This window comes from Geotrypetes seraphini, chromosome 15, assembly GCF_902459505.1.
Source record: "Geotrypetes seraphini chromosome 15, aGeoSer1.1, whole genome shotgun sequence".
NCBI classification, from domain to species: Eukaryota; Metazoa; Chordata; class Amphibia; order Gymnophiona; family Dermophiidae; genus Geotrypetes; species Geotrypetes seraphini.
The window spans coordinates 22,698,340-22,709,367 of NC_047098.1; the positions used below are offsets into that span (position 1 = coordinate 22,698,340).

At 46.1% G+C, this 11,028-nt stretch overlaps 1 protein-coding gene across 3 annotated transcripts in view; it reads left to right on the plus strand.

The window, feature by feature from the left end:
* The window catches only part of C15H1orf159 (chromosome 15 C1orf159 homolog), a 54,537-nt gene that overhangs the window by 7,753 nt on the left and 35,756 nt on the right, over positions 1-11,028 (plus strand). For all 3 annotated transcript variants that reach the window (XM_033922177.1, XM_033922179.1, XM_033922178.1), the window contains exons 2-3: positions 1,970-2,063; positions 10,486-10,561. In XM_033922177.1, coding sequence (XP_033778068.1) covers positions 1,992-2,063; positions 10,486-10,561 — 148 coding nt within the window. In that variant the 5' untranslated portion in view covers positions 1,970-1,991. The remainder of the gene's footprint in view (positions 1-1,969; positions 2,064-10,485; positions 10,562-11,028) is intronic.

Genomic DNA, 11,028 nt, shown 5'->3' on the forward strand with positions numbered 1-11,028 from the left:
GGATCAAAAACTGGCTGGCAGGCAGGAAACAGAGGGTTGGAGTAAAGGGCCACTACTCGGACTGGCTATGGGTCACAAGCGGAGTTCCGCAGGGGTCAGTGCTGGGACCGCTCCTGTTCAATATATTTATTAACGACCTGGAGGCAGGAACAAAATGTGAGGTTATAAAATTTGCAGATGACACCAAACTCTGCAGCAGGGTTAGAACCACGGAAGGCTGCGAGGACCTGCAAAGGGACCTAACGATACTGGAAGAGTGGGCAAAAAAGTGGCAAATGAGCTTTAACATAGAGAAATGCAAGGTCATGCATGTAGGGAAAAAGAACCCGATGTTCAGCTACAAAATGGGGGGATCACTGCTAGGGGTAAGTAACCTTGAAAGAGATCTAGGAGTGATGGTAGACACAACATTGAAGGCATCGGTCCAATGCACGACGGCCTCAAGGAAAGCAAACCAAATGTTGGGTATCATTAAGAAAGGTATCACAGCCAGGACGAAGGAAGTCATCATGCCACTGTATCGTGCAATGGTGCGCCCGCATCTGGAGTACTGTGTCCAGTACTGGTCGCCATACCTCAAGAAGGACATGGTAGTATTTGAGGGAGTCCAGAGAAGAGCGACTAAACTGATAAAGGGTTTGGAAAACTTCTCATGCAGACAGGTTGAAAAAGCTGGGGCTATTCTCCCTGGAAAAGTGGAGACTTTGAGGAGACATGATAGAAACCTTCAAAATCCTGAAGGGCATAGAAAAGGTAGACAGGGACAGATTCTTCACACTGTGGGGAACCACAAGTACAAGGGGACACTCGGAGAAATTAAGAGGGGGCAGGTTTAGAACAAATGCTAGGAAGTTCTGTTTTACCCAGAGGGTGGTGGACACGTGGAACGCGCTTCCGGAGGCCGTGATAGGACAGAGCACGTTACAGGGCTTCAAAGAAGGTTTGGATAGGTTCCTAGATGATAAGGGGATTGAGGGGTACAGACAGGAGTTGAGGTAGGTTAAAGGAATAGTCAGGGACCACAGCACAGGTGATAGATCTGAAGGGCCGCCGCGGGAGCGGACTGCTGGGCAGGATGGACCTCTGATCTGACCCGGCGGAGGCAAATTCTTATGTTTTTATGTTAATAATAATAATAAAAGTACTGTTTTCTTCTTATTGTAAATATTCTACAGTAGATGAAAAGACTGAGGAGTTACATTAAAACACATTTTTTCACCAAAGATAGTGCAGGCCAAAACAATAATACAATTCAAGAAAGCCCATGATAAGCACTGAAGAACCCTTGTTGAGAAGAGCTAAGGAGACAGACAGAAATTAAACGGGGACTATGACAGTCTGCACCAGGAATAAACTGGATAGTCTAGATAGGCCTAATGGTTCTTGTCTGCTATCAAGCTCTGTGCTTCCATGTCACTGTGGTGATAGCAGGGTAAATTGTGCCATAAACTTCATTTGTTGATGCAGTGAAGTGTTCTGAGAAGACTCGGAAAGAAGTATGATGGAGGAAAAGGGTAATGCTGTTATCCCGTCTCACTACCATTGCCGGTTATTGCAGACACATCCTTCACTCGCAAGAGGGGTTGCTATCAGGATGGTGCTGGGCACTAGCTGTTTCTCTCGGAGCTGTATTGATTTTTAGTGCCTGGGTGTGGAATAGGTTCTAGGGCCCAGCTTGTAGCAGACTGATAAGACTTCAGGTTGCTTAGCAACCACACAGCCTGCTAGTGCCAGAAAACTGCCCCTGTGCAAGCTGCATTGATATTTTTTGATGCCTCAAATTTGTACATCAGATAAGGTGAGCCTGTTTCATTCTTAATCTGCCTCTGTTTTAATTCATCCTATGACGGCTTTCAAGGGAGCAACTTCTGCTCTGATGAATGTTGGTTATCTGGACTAACAGATGAGCTGCACTTTATGACTGATCCATCTGCGACAATGCATTTCTGCTCTCTCTTTCTCTCTATAGACGACTCCTTGTGTTCCTGGGCATGGCAATGCCATACATCCTCCTCTTGACCAGATTTATTGTGCAGGCCGCTGCTGATTCTGCAAACGCTGTGGTATGTATAGTAGGCATGTTCTATGGCACAAGTGGCAGGACATCTTCCAGCATCTATGACAATTCCACATTCAATATAGCTGACTCACAGGGATAGGGGAATATCCTACAAGGGAGAGTTTGAGTTAAACTCAGCAGGTTAGATCTTAGAAATCCATAAATTGCTGCCTACAGTTTAACCTATGAACATCTTTCTCAGTTCCACGTATTTACTTCACCCTACTTGCTTTTCTCTTCATTTAGTTTATATATGAAGGTAGTTTTTGGAGCCTGTCCAGTGGCTTAGATAGTAAGTGCCATGTGCTTCCATACATAAGAGTTCTCAGTTTAAATTATAAGTTGTTACTTTCATTCCCCAGGTCACCCAAGTGCAGGGATGCTGCAAATGAGGTGTTCATAGCTCAGAGAATGACTTGTAGCCATTGTGTGGAGAAATACCAAATGGCTAATTAGAGGCTTATAGTTATTAGGTTCGGAAGGGAGCCAGACTGCATGGGCTGTGATCAAGGATTGTTACCACAATGGGCCTAATAAAGTACATGTACGAAAAATAGTTTTCTAAGGTCCAGATTCTCAAAACTTTAATGTGGTCACTAAACTGGTTTCTGACGGTTTAGCCTGCACGCATTTTAGCTACGGATTATCAAAACAGCTTATCTCTGTCTTTAGCGAGCTTTCTAGCAGTCTCCGACACTGCCAAACAAATAGGCTCTTCAACATTAAACTGAGCATTCCAGTGGATTCTTTAAAATCGCGGAGCCATTTTCTAAGAGCAGCATCTGCTTTTGGTGACAAAAATCAGCGACTGGTCCAGGGTGCTGGTACAGTGATAGCACTGTTTAAAACCCTAGGAGAGAAGCCCACTCTCTCTTGCTGCCACATAACACCCCCCCCCCCCTGCAGCGGGAGAGGTGCTCATTCAGTGTGACTGCGATGGGCACATGCAAATTTAGCGGGTTTTCACTACTCTCCACCAATCTCATTTACACTAGCATTTTTTGGAGAATGACTCGCTTTTTTAAATTTGCTACCAGATTGGCTGTGATAGCAGCCCGTCATTTTTTTACACATTTTTTTGAGAATCTAGGCCTAAGTGAAGTTCAGTGGTGGGGGGGCAGCACAGAAAGCCACACAGAGCATTAGCCATATAACTTCTAATGTGAGCTTTACTGCATCTTGGCAGTAAATCTTTGCAGAATCAGTGACCATTCAGATTACCGTATATATTCAAATATACAGTGTTCCCCCGGTCATTCGCAGTTGGCGGTTCGCGGTCTCAGTCATTTGCGGTATTTTCCAACCACGACCGCCGACCAGAAGAGGACAGCTGAAGAGGCAGGAGAGAGCAGCCGGAGCACCGGCGAGTGAAGGAAATCACTCGCTGTATGCTCTGACCACCTCTTCCTGCACTAAAGCTGCGTGTCAAAGCAGCTCCTGATTGGTAAAGCCTGACTTTAGTGCAAGAAGAGGCAGTTGGAGCATACAGTGAGTGATTTCCTTCACTCACCGGTGCTCCGGCTGCTCTTTCCTGCTGCCCTTTCCAATCTCCCCCACAAAAATCCGCAGCTTTTCAAGATTTGCGGGGGTTCCTTGAACGGAACCCCCACAAATTTCAAGGGAGTACTGTACTCTTTTAAGAAATTTAAAGTTATCTTGAAGACTCCTGGTGTATTGCGATATACAAATAAAATTTTATGTTATGTTATCTTTTCATCCGAGCTTCTCTGTCTACAAACAAGTAAATTAAAAGACCTAATAATGACTGGATTATTCATATGCAAAGTTTGGAATGTAACATTAGTTTATCTCCCCTATACACTGCAGGACAGACTGTAAAAATCCAAACAACACCCCCGGCAGTTCGTGTTCATGGGCAGTTTGAAAAAAATGACACTTTTTTTTTCACCTTTTTTTTTTTTTTTCAATCTGCCTTGGAAAATCTGCCTAGGACTGCGGGGGTGGGGTGGGGGGGGTGTTGTTTGGACTTTTACAGTTTGTCCTGCAATGTATAGTTTCTGAGGAGCCCCGTTGGACTGTTTACTTTCTACACGCAGCTCATTGAATTTCAGTTTGGGATTTGCTTTTCAGCGTTTTCTCCCGCTGCACCCAGCAAATAAGTACTGTGTATTTTTGCCATTCCAGCAAAGGCGTCATCGCAGATTTTGGTTGCTGATTCCCTGCTCTTTAAAGGAATGGGGCAGTAGACTGTTTTGTAGCACTTATTATGAAGCACTGTTATACCCAAAATTAAGGCAAGGTCCTGGGATGTTTCACAGTGGATACCCTTTTGGGTTATTATTGTGGCAGTTTGCCTAGGGGCTTGTGTCCCCAGGCTGTTGTGTTGACTGAGGACCTGCCCTTTTCACTAATTAATTTTGGTTAGTTCTTATATTATTTGGTCATTTATTGCAGTCTGTTGCCCCTGTTTCCTCCTTTACAGTGCTAGGGAGGGAAGATCTTCTATTTTAATTAAATTTTGTGTGCAGTTAAGCCCCTTCCTACATGTTTATAATTATTGGCTCTATTAACCCCCTCTTTTACAAAGCTGTGCGGCAAGAGCCACGAAGCCCTTTAAATCTCTTTGGGCTTCGGGGCCGTTACTGCAGCGGCCCATGCTAAACGGCTTCGTTAAAGAGCCTAAATTATGTAGCTCGGGTGCTTATTCTAATTTCTTTGTTAATATAGGCCTATTATATTGCCGTTTCCTATGGAATTTCTAATCTTGGTGCTATTTCTCTCACAGGACTGTAATATGTATTTTGTTTCTTATGAAAATTATTTCTGTTTTGTATGGGAATAATATTTCTGAATTTCTGTTTCAAACCACCCCTTTCACTAAACCGCGATAGCGGTTTTTAGCGCAGGCTGGTGCGCTGAATGCTCTGTGCTGCTCCCAACACTCATTGATTTCCTTTGAGCTTTGGGAGCAGCGCAGAGCATGCGGCACACCAGCCTGTGCTAAACACCGGTACTGCGGTTTTGTAAAAAGGGGGGAGGGAGTTCTTTAATTGAGTGTAAAATATTAAATTAAAATTTTAAAAATTATGTGCAGTAAAACAGTTTAAAGCATGTAAATCTCTAAAGGTCAAACAGAGGTCAGTGAATGTTGTTGCAGTATTCACTGGTTAGTTGTGTTCTAGGGAGAGTATTGCGATCTGGTCGGTCGCATGTGCTAAATGTTCCTTCTTTGTGTTCCTTTAGAATGCAACCTATTTGTTTACATTGCATTTTCTTATCTTGCTCCTAAAATAGGGAATTTGCCTCCACATTCCTTAAATACAAGAAATGGGTTATCTTTTATTTTGCAAAAAGTCTCTTTTGTTCGGAAAAGCGTATTAATGAATACATAGTTTTTATTTTAAAATCCGCCCCCCCCTTTTATGAAGCCACATTAGCAATTTTTATCTAATAATAATAAACTTTTATTAATAATGACAGGAGTTGCCATTCAACATATCACCAGAAATTGGAAAGATTACATCAGACTCAATTACCGTATTTTCTCGCATATAACGTGCGCGTTATACGTGGTTTTTACATACAGCGCACACCCTTGCGCGTTATATGCGTGAGCGCGTTGTACAAAAATTTTTTTTACATAGTTTTCCCCCCCTGACGTCCGATTCCCCCCCCCCCCCCCGCAGGACCGCTCACACCCCCACCCCGAAGGACCGCTCGCACGCACCCCCACCCCGAAGGACCGCTCGCACGCACTCCCACCCACACCCCCATCCTGAAGGACCGCTCGCACCCCCACAGCCTCCCAACCCCCCCCCCATCATGTAGAAGCCCCTACTGGTGTCCTGCTGCTTCCTCTTGGCGGTCCCGACACCCCAGCCACCCGCGGCACCCCCGACATGATCAGGGCAAGAGGGAGCTCAAGCCCTCTTGCCCCCCTGACTCCCCGACACGATCGGGGCAAAAGGGAGCACAAGCCCTCTTGCCCCGCCGACTCCCCAACTCCCCGACAATATCGGGCCAGGAGGGAGCCCAAACCCTCCTGGCCACGGCGACCCCCTACCCCCACCCCGCACTACATTACGGGCAGGAGGGATCCCAGGCCCTCCTGCCCTCGACGCAAACCCCCCTCCCCCCAACGACCGCCCCCCCAAGAACCTCTGACCGCCCCCCCAGCCGGCCCGCAACCCCCGTTCCCCGTACCTTTGTGTAGTTGGCTGGACAGAAGGGAGTCAAACTCGCCTGTCCGGCAGGCAGTCAACAACGGAATGAGGCCGGATTGGCTTATCCGTCCCAAAGCTCCGCCTACTGGTGGGGCCTAAGGCGCCTGGGCCAATCAGAATAGGCCCGGGAGCCTTAGGTCCCACCTGCGGGCGGGGCCTGAGGCACAAGGACCCAACCCGACCATGTGCCCAAGGCCCCGCCCCCAGGAGGGACCTAAGGCTCCCGGGCCTATTCTGATTGGCCCAGGCGCCTTAGGCCCCACCAGTAGGCGGAGCTTTGGGACGGATGGGTCAATCCGGCCTCATTCCGTCGTTGGCTGCCTGCCGGACAGGCGGGTTTGGCTCCCGTCTGTCCGGCCAACTGCACAAAGGTACGGGGAAGGGGGGTAGGGGTGTCGTGGGGGTCGGCCAGGGGGGTCGCGGGTCGGCTGGGGGGCCGGTCGGAGGTTCTGGGGGGGGCAGTCGTTGGGGGGAGGGGGGTTTGCGTCGAGGGCAGGAGGGCCTGGGATCCCTCCTGCCCGTAATGTAGTGCGGGGTGGGGGTAGGGGGTCGCCGTGGCCAGGAGGGTTTGGGCTCCCTCCTGGCCCGAACAACTAGCGGGGGGGGGGGGGCGCCAGGGCCCGGAGGACTTGGGCTCCCTCCTGGCCCGATATTGTCGGGGAGTTGGGGAGTGGGCGGGGCAAGAGGGCTTGGGCTCCCTTTTGCCCCGATTGTGTCGGGGGGGCAAGAGGGCTTGAGCTCCCTCTTGCCCAGATCATGTCGGGGGTGCCGCAGTTGGCTGGGGCAAGAGGGCTTTAGCTCCCTCTTGCCCCGATCATGTCAAGGAGTCAGGATTGCCAAGAGGAAGCAGCAGGACACCGGTAGGAGCTTCTACATGATGGGGGGGGGGTCGGGAGGTTGTGGGGGTGCGAGCGGTCCTTCAGGGTGGGGGTGCGGGTGGGAGAGCGTGCGAGCGGTCCTTCGGGGTGGGGGTGCGGGTGCATGCGAGCGGTCCTTCGGGGTAGGGGTGCGAGCGGTCCTGCGGGGGGGGGAATCGGATGTCGGGGGGGGGCATCAGGCTTTCAGGGTGGGGCCAGGACTTCAAGGGGGAGAGGAGAGTCGGGGCGGGCGAAAGGAGAATCGGGGCGGGCGAAAGGAGAGTCGGGCGGCGACGGGAGAGTCGGGCAGCACGCGCGGTATATGGGTGTGCGCGGTATATAAAAATTTCTGTACATAAATTTGTGTTTTTCGCACGCTATACCCGTGTGCGCGTTTTACACGGGTGCACATTATCTATGTGAAAATACGGTACACTTTCTGGTGGAATTCGTTATGTCATATATACAAAATGGAAAGAATTATTACCATACAAAAAGGGAATTATAATAATTTTAAAAAGATTTGGGGGCCATTGATAACCTATTGTAATGAGTAGACACCTTTTTACACTAAAAGTATAATTATAATTATGGGAAAGGGAGGATATAAAGCTATATTATTGGTTTAATAAATATTTTTGAATAAAAATATGAATATAAGTATGATATATTGTACTTAAAGTGTTCATGAAGAAAATCATGTGTATTTATAAGATTATATGAATTTTTCTGATACACTTGTTGTAATATGCAAAACTGAATAAAGAAATTATATATAAGATATGTTTGATTTATAATATTTGTGGAAAGGGAGGGTGGGGAAGGGGCTTAATTTATGTATTGAAGATGATATTAGTAAAGAAATTCAAGTGATATATATGATTCAATTGATGTAATATTGTACACTTGTTATAAGATGGGAAAATGAATAAAGAATTTGAAAAAAAAAAAATCCTCCCCCCCCCCTTTTATGAAGCCACATTAGCAATTTTTATCATTGGCCGCAGCGGTAAAAGCTCAGACACTCATAGAATTCCTATGAGCATTGGAACTTTTACCGCTGTGGCCAGCGATAATAAACGCTAATGCAGCTTCATAAAAGGGGGGTTTTGTTTTGTATGATGATTTTGGAATTAATTTGTTGTGTGACCTATTTTGTAAATGTTCCATTTGTAAGCTGCTTAGATTTGTCTGGATAAGCAGAGTAGAGATTAATAAATGGAATGAATGGTTTGGGTGGTCTGAGAAGTACAATGGAAACATTCGTACATACTTGCAAAAATCTTGATGCCAGCATTTACACTTGCTCTGAGGAGCTCGTATAAGCTAAATACTTGTGTGGATCTGGAGTTCGGTGGAGCAATGGCTTCTTATTTGTTTCCTCTTGAATGTCCGTTTTGTAAAATCCAGCATTTGAGCATGTAAGCGGAAGCAATTACACAAATAGGTTCCAGAACTGCTATTTACATATTCAGCTCACAAAAGAATGGCAATAGATCTTAGTGCTAATATTTATAGCCCTAGTCACTCCAACATAAATACAGTCCAGTAATCTAGACCCAGGCTAAAGTCACATTCACCATTTCTTTAAACTTGTTATAAGGAAGCCTCAGCCCCACCACTCCACCGCTGAATTAATGTTTCATTGCGGGAAGAATTATGTGAGAACTCATCATTGGCTGCCTGTAACGTTTTTTATCAAAAGAATTTTCCATCCAAAATGTATTTATAATAAATATATAGTATTTTGAAGAAACTTATTAAGCATGTGCCTCAGGCCCCGCCCCCAGGAGGGACCTAAGGCTCCCGGGCCTATTCTGATTGGCCCACGCGCCTTAGGCCCCACCAGTAGGCGGAGCTTTGGGACGGATGGGCCAATCCGGCCTCATTCCGTTGTTGGCTGCCTGCCGGACAGGCGGGTTTGGCTCCCGTCTGTCCGGCCAACTACAGAAAGGTACGGGGAAGGGGGTTGGGGGTGTCGTGGGGGTCGGCCAGGGGGGTCGCGGGTCGGCTGGGGGGGCGGTCGGAGGTTCTTGGGGGGGGCTGTCGTTGGGGGGAGGGGGGGTTTGCGTCGAGGGCAGGAGGGCCTGGGATCCCTCCTGCCCGTAATGTAGTGCAGGGTGGGGTTAGGGGGTCGCCGTGGCCAGGAGGACTTGGGCTCCCTCCTGGCCCGATATTGTCGGGGAGTTGGGGAATCGGCGGGGCAAGAGGGCTTGGGCTCCTTTTTGCCCCGATCGTGTCGGGGAGTCGGGGGGGCAAGAGGGAGCCAGGCGGAGAGAGGGCAGTTAAGCGCAGTGCCTGCGCGGAAGGATGCAGCTCGGGCGACTTCGTTGTGTGAAACAAGACATAAAGTTCGTTGTGCGCAGCGTGCGCTGTGCGAGGCGTCCGTTGTGTGAGGCACCACTGTAATTCCAATATAGCACCATAATATCTAACATATAAGATCTAATAGTGTAAAAAACAAAAAAAAAACCACCCACTCACCCACCCACCCATCCTTCATCACATTTTCAACTAAAATAGAGTGTACTATATTATATAACATATGATAACCTATTTTATTAACTTACACTCCATATCCACCCTCCCCCTTGAGTGTTCTAAATATATCTAAAAAAGAAAAGGAAAAGAAAAGAATTGATGTCTATTCATCACAATACTTTACCAATGGCCCCCATATCTTTAAAAAGTTATTATATGTCCCTTTTTGTATCGCTATTGCTCTTTCCATCTTAAAAATATGGCATAACGAATTCCACCAGAATGTGTAATTAAGATTCTTGTAATTCTTACAATTGTTGGTAATATGTTGAATGGCAACCCCTGTCATGACTAATAAAAGTTTATTATTATATGACGATATTTGACTCTTTTTTCTCATAGCCATTCCAAATAAAACAGTATCATACGAAAGTGCAACATGGTTTTCCAATAAAGAGTTTACTTGAGGCCAGATTGAATTCCGAAATAACTTAATATAGGGACAATAATAAAGTAGATCTTTTTTTTTTTTTTAAAATTACCGTGCCAATTAAAAATAATTAAACCAATTAAGTTAGGCAGTTGTAGAGCGCCTACCGCTGCCTAACCTACAGTACACTTTCGAGAATTTGGGCCTCAGACTCAGAATAATGCTGCTGTTTATTTTGATGTACTTCTTTATAAAATGACTGTTCCCCTTGGATGTGCGTTTTTCTTACAGCCTTTGAAGTATTTTACAAAAGGTTTCACATTCAGCAAAACATTTGCAAAATACTCTAGAGATTGTGAATATCCAGATTAGGGTGTCCCTCTTTCTAACTAGATGGCATATGCAAAATCAGGTTTTAAAACTAGTAGTTTATTATTAGAAATGTCCTAAACTTTTTTTCTAATACATTTCTAGGTTTCTCCACCTGAGTGCTGTATGAATATGTTGGATGCTAATGGTACCTGCTCAATAACCAATGAATGTAGTCCAGGTAGTGTATTACCTGTTTCATACCATACTAAAAATGGAATGAAACAATCTGCCTTCATTATTCTAGGCAGAGCATGGGGGTCAGTGTGCTTATGCATTTTATTTTCTTTTGGCTCAGGAAAGTTGCTTCAGCATTATAGAGACTTTCACCTCTAGGTTACTATATCTACGAGGTCAGCTGGGACTTGAAAAGATGGCTGTATGAAATGACTTAATAGTCTGAGCCCCTTTCCAAGGGACATAATGGAAGCAAACATCTCAACCCCTCTCAGATGCCTAGGAAACTACGAATTCTGCTATTTGTCTTGTGACAGGGATATGGTGAGAAAGAGTTTGTCATTATTGTCCCTTGGTCTTCAAAATAACTTTGAGAGATCAAGTATTTCTTTAGAAAAAAATGTAGTTACGGTAGTAATAAACTGAGGGTTACCCATGGCCTCAGAAAACTTTCAGTTTGGTTATGTTCTA